Genomic DNA, 13,398 nt, shown 5'->3' with positions numbered 1-13,398 from the left:
CTAAGCTGCAGCCGCCTCCGTTCAAAGTCTACAAAGGAGGCAATCTCTCGGGAAGCGCTGGCTTGGTTGCCAATAAGTAACTAATAAATCCTTTTAGGCTTTAGGGAGGATTTTAAGGCATTTCCCGATCCCGACGCCCCCCCCCACCCCTTTGCCTTTCTTTCAATCATTATAGGCGCGCTGAATCCTGGAGCTCTATCTGTAAGGGGAGGAAGGGGAAGCAAAGAGACTCACAGGTTGAGTTCATCTCAAACGCGAATGCTTCGACCATGGGGGTGTTCAAACCACTATTTCGCTGCTTTGTGAACAGCCAATTTAGCACGTTAGCCATGACTGATGGTTTACGCCTGCTGAGGGAACATAATCCAGGGGAGCAGAAGTAAAGACTATATAACCTGAACTTGTTTACAGAGTACAACTGTATGAATTTGGTGCGATTTATTTCAGAGTAAATCCCACAGAATTATGGGGGTAGATTCCTTAATGGATTCAGTGAAGAGACAGGGTTCGATTCCACAAAAAAAACGAGCACAATCTACACTTAGGTTTCACAGGGGATCTGTAGAGTTGCTTTTCCACTATAAACATTCCTATCCAGTTACTTGCAAGTAAGTCCCATTGAACTCAGTTACACATCAGTAAATACAATTGTACTAAATCCGGTCCAACATTAATGGGTTCTCCCACATAAGGCTTTGAGTATATAAATCACCTTGCCTATGTCATCAGTCATGGAGGACACCCAACTATCATCTTTACACCCTTCTGTGTTCTTCTCTAGCCCAAATATTAAAGACAGAGCTTTTTAAATTAGCTATTTACCATGTCAAAGGAACAGCCTGCTCCCCTCCCCACCCTCCCCAGTTAATGCTGCCCCATGAGGCTGGCCTTGTGGTCTCCCTGGCTTGACTCAGCTGTGTCTTAGCGCGCTTGTGGCTGGCATTCCATTACATCAGGAGAGGCAACACACAAAGACAGAATAGCTGCCCGATCTGTTTTGACTGGCATAGCTGCAGGTCCTCCATCCAGAGGCACTCTAGATCAAGTTTTGATTCAATGCGCTTAGGTTTCCACTTCTCAAAACCAGGAAACCATGAGATCAGCCGGGTAACTTCGGCTCTCGCTCAGGAAGGGGCTGTGGGAAACCACTTCAAACAAAAATATATATATCCTGCCATGAAAACTGCAGAGAGTAGATTTCCCCCCCACACACACCAATTAAAAACACACACACATCTCTCACAATTTTTTTTTCAAAGAACAATTTCAGATCTTTTGACTTTAATTATCAGAAAGAGAGAGAAAAAGTAAAGTATGTTACTTATTCAAACTCAGAATGAGAATTATATTTGGAGGGAAAGTGTTTATTTGGAAATACAATTTGAAAAAAAGTATTTTCACTCCTAGGTTTTGCTGTTGGTACCAATGTGCATTTGGTAAGACAATAGAAAGCCAACATATTGCTGTGCAGAGCTCGAAAATGAGCTGTTCTTGTTACTATATACAAGAAACCAGCTGGCCCTCTCGGCGGCTGCAGGGAGAATGCTTGGAACAGGTATCAGCCCCCACCACCACAGCGGACCGGCTGGCACTGGGGGACATGGAATCAAGCCCCTAGAGGCACCTGTCCACATCACCCATGTGGACATAAAGATTACGCTACAGTTCAAGTCCTTGAGCCAGACTTAGCTCCCCAGGGGAGGGGTTCTCGGCTGTTCTAGAAGTCCTGCCGCGGGGTGTGAGTTAGACTGTGCCTCCGCAGATCACAGTTGCGCCTGAACACTTTGCCGCACTGCTCACAGTTGTAGGGCTTGATGTCTGTATGGGTGAGAAGGTGAGTTTTCAGGTTACTTCTTTGATTAAAGGTTCTTCCACATGTGGGGCATTTGTGTGGAGATTCCTGTTCAGATTTGAAGCAAGCAAAGGATTAAACCCTTGACAAACTACTTGGATTATCGAGCTTTTCAAAGTTCACTCACATTACCACCATTATCCCCACCCCCACCCTGCTCTCATTTTTGGCCTCATTAAATTAACACTGAAGACTAAAGACTAAAGTACATAGGACTGCACTGTGCATGCATTTATAGTTTGGTTTTATGCAAATTTACTTTCCAATAGGATTCAGTAAGGGTTACTCCCAAATAAGTGCACATACATTTTCAGTTTTAGAATCTGAACCTGCATACACTTCAGTGACTAAGCTTTCTTCAACCTCCATTTATGTGCATCTAAACATGTGCATGATTTCACTTTTTTTTCTACGCAATTAGTTAATTTTCTTTGGAGCTGATCTCAGAATCACAGCTTTACTTTCACATTAACTGCAGTTTTAGCTGCAGACACAATTATTTCCAGAAAATGCATCTGGAATTCAGAAGCAGGTCTATTGATTTACTCTCAGTCCCTTGTAAGTGTCCTTAAGATTATAGTCTTAATTGCACCGACATATCTTCCTGCCTGTCAAGGCCAGTCCTCCTTGCTTTGCATTTCTCACTTCCTGGAATCTAAGGGGAAAAGTCTCCTACTAATCCACCCGGCTTCCAAGGAAGACTTAATTCATCTCTCTAAGTGAGAAGTCTTCCACAAAGCAAGTCTTTTTACTCTGGGATTTTCCGTCAAAGAACACATCTCATTTAGCCATTGATAAGTTGCTTCAAAACTGGCTACTTAAGGAGCTTTTTCAAGTGCTAGAGCATGGAAGTCTTGAATGAGTGAAGTCAGCCTTAGCCAGGCTATCTTTCCTCAAATGTAAATCCTGCTTAATTCAATGAAATATACTCTTAAGTAAATGTACATAGGCTCACAGTCCCTAGGAAATGTTACTTATTTTATGGTTGTTATTTATTTAACTAATATCCCACTTTTCTCCTAGAATTGAGTGTTTATTGGAGTTTTTTAATAGCCAAAGAAACATAGGGCATCTGTAATGAATTGCAGTTACTATACACCAAAATGATGACATGCAGGCAGAGATGTCTTAACACAAATGCTATTACATGCTTGCATCTGATGCAAGTGAGTGTGTCACAGCACTGGCATGTTGATATCACTTGCACATTTTATCATTTGCCCCCTTGTCCTGGCCATCTAAATGCCCATGTTATGAACTCCATATACATTAAATATGGATTGTGTTGTTTTCTGCCTATCAGGCTTTGAGAAAAATAGCACAAAAGATTTCAGATTAAAAAGAAGCACATCTCATTTTGCATCTAGAAAATAATTACTGTGCAGTTATATTCATAATCAGTTAAAATCAAAATAGAATGTGAAAAATAATTGAGCCTGATCTTACCTGCATATGTAAAGTTTTATGAACGGCTAGGGTCCTGGATTGGCAAAATCCTTTCCCACACTCTTGGCACTTGAACGGTTTTTCTTTGGAGTGGATATACCTGAAAATCAACCAAAGGGTTTCGAGTCAGTATCTCTATACCCACAACAAGTGCCATAACCAGCCCAACTTCTGCATAATCAAGTTTTTAAAACCAAAAGTATATGCTGCCTAGCTGTTCATCCCCAAAGTCCCTTTTCAACATGTCCAGACCCCTTAAAATAATTATTCACTGCTCTTCATTGCCTTCTTTGGAATAAACCCCTTTGAATAGGAGCTTATTTCTGGGTAAATATGCATATATTTGTAAACATGCTTAGCAAGGGTGTAATCCCATATAAATGTTCATGGGTGTAAGCTAATTTATTACTTTGGCAGGTAATTCCAGGTGAAGTTAATCAAAATTGCCCTTTGATTAACATCAGCTTGTGTTTAAGTTTATAAATCTGACAGGAGAATGTAGGGGTTTTGTGGAATAAAGAGACCAACATTCTTTGGCTTCTCAAAACAAGCCACAAAAAGAGTCTCTTTGTAGAGATTTGTATATTGTTACAAACCCATAAATATTTTTGTGCTCTTACTGCCAAGTCTTTAGTGATAGTTATATTATAGCCCCAAGGCAAAAAAAAAAAAAAAGCAAAGGCAAGAAACATGATCAAGAACATCAGAGGACCTTCAAGTGAGGGAGAATTCTAAACTGAGATTCTAACTTTAGAAATATGTTTCATTGAAGACAATAAGCCGATCATTCTTCCTCAAAGCAATAGGAATTTCTGCCTCCTGCTCCAACGAGATCAAGTAGTTTAACCCCAGATCTCAAAAATCCCTTGGCTTTAAAATCAGACATGTCCCTTCGATGAAGGTTTGAAGGTTTGGCTCCAACTTTATTTTCTTGGAAATAAACCCTACTGACCTTGTTCAGGGGGATAATAAGAACACTTCTTGTTTAGATTGGGTCTGCAGTAGATAGTCCTGTTCCTACATCATGCTAAATCATGATTTGTTTGAACTAGGATTTACTGAATGGGTCATAAACCATACTGAAGCAATGGCTTCATAACAAACAATCAACAATATGGCTTAGTGTTTTATTTGAATTCAGCTTTGGATTGTGTTCAAGCCACTATAAGCCTTGGTTTATTTTAACTATGGTTTTTGGGAGAAAACACTTAACACCCTTCAAAATAAGACAGGGTCTCCATAAACCGATTAAGCCCAAACCAGTAAAACCTTCGTGGGGCCTCCAGCCCCACCATCTCAGGAGGCCTAGCGGGCTGAGGCAAAGGCTGACCTGTGGTCACGAAGGTGATCTTGCCTCCGGAAGGCCTTGTGGCAGATGTCGCAAGTGTAAGGCCGCTCGTCGGTGTGGGTCCTCTCGTGGATGAGCAGGTTGTAGGACTTGGTGAAGTGTCGCCCGCAGAACTTGCAGATGAACTCCTTCTTGGTCTTGGAGGGTAGCCGGCCCCGCGCCGGCTTCCGGCTCTCGGGGGAGAGCTTGGCCAGCGCCGCCGACAGAGGCCCACCCAGCTTGGCCAGCTCGCCCTGAGCTTGCGCGGCCGCCGCCACCGCGTGCGCCTTGGGCGGGTCCTCCTGTGTGGCGGCCGCCGCCAGGTTGGCAAAGTCAAAGCGGGGTCGCTCCTTGCGCAGCGCAGGCAAGACGTGCGCGATGGCGGCGGCCTGCTTGGGGTGGAATAGGTGCGTGGCGAAGGGCAGGCCCGGGAAGGGGAAGCGCTCCACCAGGCCTTGCGCCGCCGCCATTTCGCTCAGCGCCGAGCAGCGGCTGATCTCGGCTGGGCCGCTGCCGCCGCCGCCGCCCGAGGCAGAGGCAGTGGCAGCGGCGGCCGCGGCCGCGTAACAACCCAGCGTCCAGTGGTTCATGTGCATAGTGTGGACGGCGCTCAGGCCGTAGAGGCCTTGCAGGTGGTCTACGGCGGCCGGGAACGTATTGACGGCTTGCAAGAAGGAATAGTTGGTCAGCTGCAGCGAAGGGTGCAGTGGGATGGGCGCCGGCAGGGCCTTGCTCCCCATGGTGCCGGGCCTTGCGTTGACTGGTTGAACCCGGCGGTCGGAAAGCGCGCACCGGTGTCCTGATCCTAAGCAGAAACAGGAACATGGAAAAAGGAGAAAAGATTGCGGGTTATTCGAGGAGAGGCACAAACAGGCCCTTTCCTCACTCCTAAACCGCCTGCCAGCCTCACGTGGCCGTGTTTTCCCCAAGACCAGACCTTAATCCGTGTTATGCCCACCCTTCAAGCTGACGCTGGTGGGACGCGCTGCAACGAAGGGAGAAGTGGGGAGGGGGACCCAAAAAAGGTCTGAGCTCCCTTTTTTTCAAGCGGCCGAGTCCGAGGATTGGTGGCTGGGGGTAACCAGTGGGAAGACAAGCGGGGAGGAGAGAAGCAGGCCAGGCAAGTTTTGGACTAAACCCTGGCTAATTTCCGAACTGGAAACGCGGACACACGAGTCGCTAAGAATGCGGGTGGGCAGCGCAATCCGGACATCCCAATTTATGGCGGCCAGTCTTCTTGCCAAACTGCCAGCGCTGGTTGATGACTTCAGCTCCATCGCAGCCAAGGTCGGAGGAAAGAGCGTTGGGAGCGGGCCAAGGCCTCTCCTCCTGCAGAGCGGCGAGAGGATAATGCAAGCGATACCTTGGAGCTTATTGGGGCGGGAGTCAAGCCACCAGTGCTGGCAGGGGAGCACCACCAACACGGTGCAGAGTTACGCACTTGGCGAAGGGATCACTCAGAGGCCACTGAACCGAAGACACGCCATGCTTGGCCGAGGTGCTCAAGATAAACAGCCAAGCAAACACCGGCCTGCCAGGGCGCGCAGGTGCCCTGACACCGAGCCGACCTAACGCCGATTTTTCTCGCCTCGCGTTAGATTTATGGTTAACTGTTCACTGCCCTATTTAGAAGCGGGTGAAATGGGAATAAAATCACAACCTCCATGGACACTTGAGAGCCAGAAACTTTTTTATTAAGATGATTGAAGAGGAACCTGATTAGGCTACCTCTCCAATTCCCCCCCCCCCCCCAAGGAAGCGAAGAGCAGCTGCATTCTGCCCCGTGAGGGACCATCCCTTGCCGCCTAAATACTCCAAGGAGGGTGTTCTGTAGGGCAGGCCGGGAAGGACGGGGTGGGCCCTAGTGAGCAGAAGGGCAAAGGCGCTGCGGCCTAGGAAAAAATTGTAAAGTCCCCACACGGAGAGAGACACACGTGCACTCTTCCCGGGAAAGTGGAATGTGTCGCCGCCTCGGATTACTTGCAGGCTCGGTTCATTAACCAGCGAGAAATAAGAGAAGCCGCACTAAGCAGCGGCCTCGAGTGAATGGCTTCAGCCCGCCTCCAAAGTGCACCATTGCATGTCCCATCAAGTGGGAACCGGTGGCGCCGTGGATTCGAATCCAGCTTTCCTGTTTTTATAAACTTCTTCCCTCCACGCGATCTGGGAACAGCATTCAGAGAATCCTGACCACAGCCCAGCGCTGAACCCGTGGCAGTCGGTGTAATTCCTTAACCCAGAGAAAAGTATTGTGTGCGAGATCTTAGGAGATCTATCGTAGAAGGGGCCCCCTGTCCTTGAAAGAAAATCCTCCTGTAACACAGTCGTAGATACGTGTGAGTTCTGGGGGGAAAAAAACCAAAACCTGCAGCAGGGATCAGTCTCTCCACGGAACTGACTGGCGAATAGAAGTGCGCGGAGCCTGGAGCCAAATCCTTTTACTTTTTCGGGACAGCGGGCGTTTCACTTGTAATGGGAGGAGGCGGAACAAGAAGGGAGAAAAAAAACGACCAGCCAGAGCTCTCCGTTGGCTTAAGCCTGGGAAGGAGTCGGTCGGTTTCTCCGTGTCTTCTCTGCGTCTGTTTTCTCTCTACCAGTTATGCCTGCCTCAGCTTCTAGGCCTTGGCACCCATGGTCCCGATCCTGGCGCTGAACCTAGGGCCCTGCCTTGAAGCTCAGCCGCAAAAGGCAAAGGGGTCGCTGTCCTGAAGCCCAGACAATGCCTCGTTCGGAAACAACGGACGTCAAGGCCTAGTACACTTGCACGTAGGGGGGAGCTGTGGAAATGTCAAGGCTCAGAATCTGAGCCGTCCCACTAGGAAGCGAGTTTTCTGGACGGTTTGGAGACAGTTTCCCCAGGCACAGGCCTTTTCAGGGCTTCCAAAGTAGCAGGCTGAGTTTGGCCGTGGTTGAATGCTGTTGCAAAGAGGGGCCGCATTTGCTTCTTCCCACCCCCTTCGCCCCCCCCCCACCGCCTGCAGCGCGGTGCTTATTTTTCTTCCTTCAGCAACAAGTCATTGATCAAGATAAGCTGCTTAGAGAAAAGCAACGCCCGGCTCGCGTGCGCTTCGCGGCGTCTAAAGAAAACGGCCCGGAGTCCTTCCAGCTGGCTTTGGCCTGCCGTGCTTTGCGCTGGCCGAAGCGACACCCCCGCAAATTTCGGCAAGGGGCAGTCGCGATCTAGCTTGGGCCGACCCGGCGGTGGTCAACTCCCACGCGAAAGGGCTGGGTTTCGGACTGCGGGCATGAAACAGGAGAGATGCGGGGGAGGGAATTGGTCTCAACAAACCCCCAAGGAGCAGGTGAAGCTCCTCTGTCTTTCTTCTCCCCCCCCCGCCGCCGCCGCCCGCTTTCCTCTCGCATATTGTCGCCTTATGGCCGTTGCCCTGAAGTAGGAATTCGGCTGTTGCCGGCTCCGCGCTCTTATACTACATTTGGAACCTGTTACCGAAGTTGTGGAAAGTGTGGGAAATGTGGTATTGCTTAGGAAAAGAAAGAGGCACCAAATCTAATAGGGAGTTACAAGGCTGCCCAACTCACCCGAGTCCCTTCAGCCGGCTCCCTCTCCCGCACGCAGCTCAGAGTAAAAAAAAATGCCTTCAGATGGTGCCACTTTATATTCAGAACTAGAAATACTTTTGTATTTTAAAGAAGCCAATTTGGAGGCTGTGCTCACTCATTTGGCCACCCGCTTGCTCAAGTGTCAGCGGCAATCTTCGCCAGCGGCGGAGGCTTTCAGGTGTCCCGCGTCAATTTAGCTCCGGGGGGGGGGAAAGAGAGAGAATCGACCTGCTTAAGCGTGACTACATACTTGTATTCTTTTTCCTTTATATAAAAAAATCGGTATAATTTACTGGTGTGAATCGATAATTAATTTAGGCTAACCTTCCCCAAGCGGGTGACTTCCAAATATGCTGGACTACAAATCCCATCGTTCCAACGAGCGAAGAATGACGGCGCGTGGGAAAAGACCTGTACAGAATCACTTAGCAGCAGTGGCTGCGCCGTCTCATTCCTGGGCGGGTGAAGGCTTTGCCCTGGCCTTTCTGCAGTCTTTGGGCTTGACAGAAGCCAAAGGGCAGCTGAAGCCCGCAATCTGGGCCCTGGGTGGCTTTTCTCCTTTCCTGCTTGCCCTTCTTTGAGGTACGCCAATTCTTTTTTTTTTCCTCTCCCGTATAAACGAGCGCCCTCCAAACCTTCCTTTTTTGCCGTCTGGGATCCCAGCGTGCAGGGGAGGAAATTGATGGGAGGTGTGTGTGTGGGAGGGGGCCTTAGCTCAGCCCCTTTAACCGAAACTATAAGCTACAGCTTCCCCCTCCTTTCTCCCAGCTTCAATTTTCTCTCTGAAATTGGCAGATTGAGAGCCCCGCCGCCTCTTAGTAGTAGTAGCAGCGCGTTTCTCTGACCTGTCCACAACAAGAACAGACCCTCCACGGGTTGGGAGTCAGGCCACGCTCGGGTGAGAACTGGGAGGGGGTAGTGGGGGGGGGAGTTCTTCAGGCCGGTACTAATCCTGGACCGCTTGACTTTTCAACTGAAGTTTCCATTCTACTGGGAAGGAGGTGGGTGTTAAATGATTTCCTGCTTCAAAGGACTCTCTCCAAGAAGGCAAGTCTGCAGATCTGGAGCCGAGTTTTTGATATACATAAAACATCATGCAGCAGTCCCTCACCCTGCCTCCTCAGTTGTTCAGGAAGAGAAGTGAGGGTGCTTTAGAAAGATTGGAACCCTTCCTCAAAAAATCTTTTAAATGACTGTCCTTTATTAAATTAGTTGCACTGGGAAGCATCACAGCAATTAAGTCTATTCCCATTAAAAATAAGACAGGTTTACCGAGTAGAAGGTTGTACTGCTTTCAATGGCACTTGCTTCCAAATTAATTTTTTTTCCAAACTGGGAATAATTCTAATATGATGTGACATTTTCCATTCAAATGACCTAAATAGCTTGGTTGGTCTTAAAAATGTCTTCCACGTAGACATCATAACAAATAGACAAACACATTCATCAAAACCCTTAACTGAATTCATTCAACCAGAATTTACTTATGGCCGCAGGTGGATGCCTTTCTGTTGAGTCCTATACATGCTTACCTGCAGGTAAATTCCTTTAAATTCGTCTTAGTAAGCTAGGATAGGATTATGCTCAGCAAACTTAAATAGGATTGTGCTATTAGTGAAAGAACTCTATTAAAAATGGGGGGAAAATTGGTTTCAATATAAACTCATTTAGGACTTGCAGGCAGGAAAAACTACAATTTATTTTAATAAATATTACATAAAGATGAGTTTTTAAAATCTGTATTATATTTTCATATTTATATTAGGGTGTAATAAAAGAAATTCCAAATGTGAGAATAAATTTGCTTAAAATTACAAGCACCTTAAGCAGAAATTTTATGCATGCTTAAATTCAAAGTGAGCTTAACTGACTAACACTTACTTACCACTAAATGTATCTAGATCTTGCCATTATAATAGGCCAATTCAATGCATGTTTATTCAGAAGTAGGTCGCATTGATCTTAACAGTGCTTATTAAGTGAGCTTACCGTATTAAGTTTATTATCATTATTAAGCTTATTAAGTTTAATAGTGCTTAGTAAGTGAACTTAGTAAGAACCCTAGATACTAAAGCTGCTTTTAGCAAAACTATTGAGGTTTAGGTTCACATTTTACAAATGCTCCTTGTTTTAGTTGCGAAGTCCTGTCCGACCCCATGGACCTTCCTCCAGGCCTTCCTCTCCTCTACCATCTTCTGGAGTCCATTTAAGACAAATGCTCCTACATCCACATTTTTGGAGGTATGTCTATTTGACACAAGGAACACAGGTTTCATCTCTTTTAGTATTTCAGCAATACACCCTTTGCTTAAAACAGATTAAAAAGTGGTTTCGAGGATATTTTAGTTAAACGATTGTTTCAGAAAATAGTACAATGTAATAAAAGGATCTTTGTTTCAAGATACAGCAACTATCTACATGTAATGCATGTTTCCCATTGGATAACAAGGGAAAGTACAAGGAGTACACGAACAAGGAGTGTATATCGGAGGTGGTAGCCCTTTGAGAGCTGTGTGCAACGAAATTTCATTTTGATGTACATTCAAAGTGACAATAAAGTTTTATTATTATAAGGTTAATACTTCCATGAAATCAAGCTGGAGATAGCAATAAAACGCTTCTCAAACCACACACAGTACTCTTTCTCCTTCTTGGAAAGCCTGACTAAGCTATGAATGGGGTTGTACGCGGCAGCCATTGAAACCAGAACAACATAAAATAAATGGGTCCGGGTGCCAAGCTGACAATCGAAAATCGCCTGCAGAGAACGGTCGGAAACGGTACCTTTCACTCGGAGACGCCGCTGCTAGTCGGGCACGAATCAAACGAGGATGTAATTTAGACCCCTGTCACTTTCCTTCCCAATCGGAATCCCGAATTTAATTAAAATCGGTGTCTAGAGCACGAGTTCTCCCCGAAATGCTCTTTTGCTGCGACTGGGCTTCTCTTTCCCAGCTCTTCCCAAGATCAGGGCTGCAGGATACTTCCGTAGACTGTGAGAGTGAAACCATCAACTGCTCTAGAAAGGGGGGGGGGAGGCAAGCAGGGGTTGGGTTGGATTGGGGGGGGGCTAAGAATAGAGTTTGATGGTCCCAGCTATCAGGTATACAAACATTGGTGGATGGAGATGGCGGAAGGGGCGAAGAAACCACCCGCTATTAAGTCATCTGACATTTTTTTTTTTATTTTGTAGGCTAATTTGATTTTGGCTCCACAGGAGCGTCCCGCGGGGGTCATTCCGCTCGGTCAGGTATAACCACGGCAAGAAGCTCATTTCCAGAATCGCCCGTAGGTGCGGGGCAAGACGACTAACGGGACTCTCCGAGCACCCCGTCCGCCTCCAGCGACCAGGCAAGCGGTCAAACCGAAAGTAAACGCGCGATCACCTCGGAGTACACTCGGAGCTGACAAAGCGCCTCCTCTCCGGGGCCCCCCTCGGCCTCGCTGCCCGAAAGCGAACCCACCCCGCCAAGCGGGACTTACTCTCGGGCAGGCGGCTGGCAGCGTCCCGGGTTCCCTCTGCGAGCCTTTCGCCAGCCCCTCGCAGTCGGGACGCCTCTCCCTCCCTCCCTCCCCGCTGCGGACTGCATTTGGGAGACGCGCTCCGGCTTGGCCGCCCGAGGCGCGCTGGCTCGCTCGCTCGGATGCTGCCACCCGCCCTGGCCGCCCGGCGCCCTTCTGGAAGCCGGGCGGCCTCTCTCCAGCCGACCAGGCGCGGGTCTGGCGGGAGCCCGCGCGCGCGAGACCGGGAGCCGCTTACCTGCCTCCCCCTCGAGCCTCCTTCCGACCGGCCGGCCTTTGGGGAGCACCGCGTTAGCCTACAGCCTTAACGCCCGAGCCGCCTCATTTAGATCCACGCGGAGAGGGCGGGAAACTCCAGGAGCTCATTCATGTTATTGTCTCGGGAGGGCTTCGGAAAGCCAGCGGGAGGGCTTCGGGGCCCGTCGCCTCCCGCCTTCCGACTCTCCCTAGCGGCTGGGTGGTCGGCAAAAGACTCCGCGTAAGTTTTCTCCCCCGACCGCAACTTCTCTTTGAGCGCCTCGCTTTCGACTCCGGCGAAGTTTGATACAAGTCTGAAACTCCCCCTCTCGGGTCCATCACATTTTAGCAGCTCAAGCGGCGAGGAGTTCTGTCCCCGCCCGCCGTCCCACCCCGAGCCGCTGCGAGTCGAATGTTCACGGCTTGGACGTTCTGAACACGCCCAGCGCCGAACGTTCAGGAGGCTGTAAAACTGTGAGACCGCCCCTCGAAATCCCGCCTCCACTTTCTTTTCTACCACTCTGTTTACTTATGTTTGGGTAGCAACTTGGCTTTAAAGGGACAGAGATCTCTCTCTCTCCCCCCCTCCCCCCCTTTCTCTCTCCTCCTTACACATTACCTAAGGTGACTTTTTCTTTGAGAAAACAGGGTCAGGTCATAAATCAAACCTTTCTTTCGTAGACTTCTGCGTCCCTATCTAAATCAGACGCAGGAACTTCGGTAGTTATGTCAAAGCAACCCAACCTCTCTCCCTCCCCCAACTTAATGTATCCAGAAAAATCAGCGATAGACATTAAACATTCTAGTTGCGTTTGATGTTACTATGCGGACCGTATTTTCTAAGGCTTTACATTCTACTGCTCCATACGTATAAAACAAAACACTATTAAATCAACTATCTTCCGAAGTTCTAATCTTTATTTCTTTTCCATTTAACTGATATTCTTGATTGGACTGCAAAGTTCGGGAGATCTCGTGTTTAAATAAGAATGTATGGTGTCGTTTATTATTATGGTTGGTCATACCGACAGATGTTTAGACTGACTGGCATTTTTATCCACTTATTGAGTGTTTCCTAAGGACCTGGAATTATTATTATGGTTAGTCGCTCAGTCAGCCTGATGTTCAGACTGGGCTTGACGTTTTTATCAACCTAGCGATTATTATTATGGTTAAGCTCGTCATTCTCACGTCCAGAGTAGTTTTCTTCTATCTGAAACAGGTGGATCCAAAGACAGAACCAATAAACCGAAGCAACTTTTCTGCATCGCAGCAAGGGAGCCACGGAAACTAATTTAAAATTTCTCCGAACTCACACCATAACATTCTGAAGTGCCTCTGCCGCTCTGCTTCAGAAATTTCCTTTAGATTTATTTTCTCTCTCCTCAGCTGGAGGAACTATGCAGAAATTCACAGACCTGAGATCTGTTGCTAGTACTTTTTCTCCATTCCG

At 47.9% G+C, this 13,398-nt stretch overlaps 1 protein-coding gene across 2 annotated transcripts; it reads right to left on the bottom strand.

The window, feature by feature from the left end:
• Window positions 1–1,343: 1,343 nt before the first annotated feature.
• On the bottom strand, window positions 1,344–12,362 carry OSR2 (odd-skipped related transciption factor 2). Of its 2 annotated transcripts, none has more exons than XM_039328914.1 (4): window positions 11,947–12,362; window positions 4,629–5,430; window positions 3,299–3,398; window positions 1,344–1,900 (listed from the first exon to the last, which is right to left on the bottom strand). In XM_039328914.1, the coding sequence occupies exons 2-4, from the start codon at window positions 5,363–5,365 to the stop codon at window positions 1,718–1,720; spliced, it is 1,020 nt and encodes a 339-aa protein (XP_039184848.1). In that variant the 5' UTR covers window positions 5,366–5,430; window positions 11,947–12,362; the 3' UTR covers window positions 1,344–1,717. The 2 variants fall into 2 exon arrangements, with proteins under 2 accessions (XP_039184848.1, XP_039184849.1); XM_039328915.1 differs by having other exon boundaries at window positions 1,344–1,818.
• Window positions 12,363–13,398: the final 1,036 nt, after the last annotated feature.

Source organism: Crotalus tigris, unplaced genomic scaffold (assembly GCF_016545835.1).
Source record: "Crotalus tigris isolate CLP2741 ecotype Arizona unplaced genomic scaffold, ASM1654583v1 scf7180000024384.25900115:4084858, whole genome shotgun sequence".
NCBI lineage: Eukaryota > Metazoa > Chordata > Lepidosauria > Squamata > Viperidae > Crotalus > Crotalus tigris.
The sequence above is the reverse complement of the archived record's forward strand: the minus strand, read 5'-3'. Positions and strand labels throughout refer to the sequence as shown.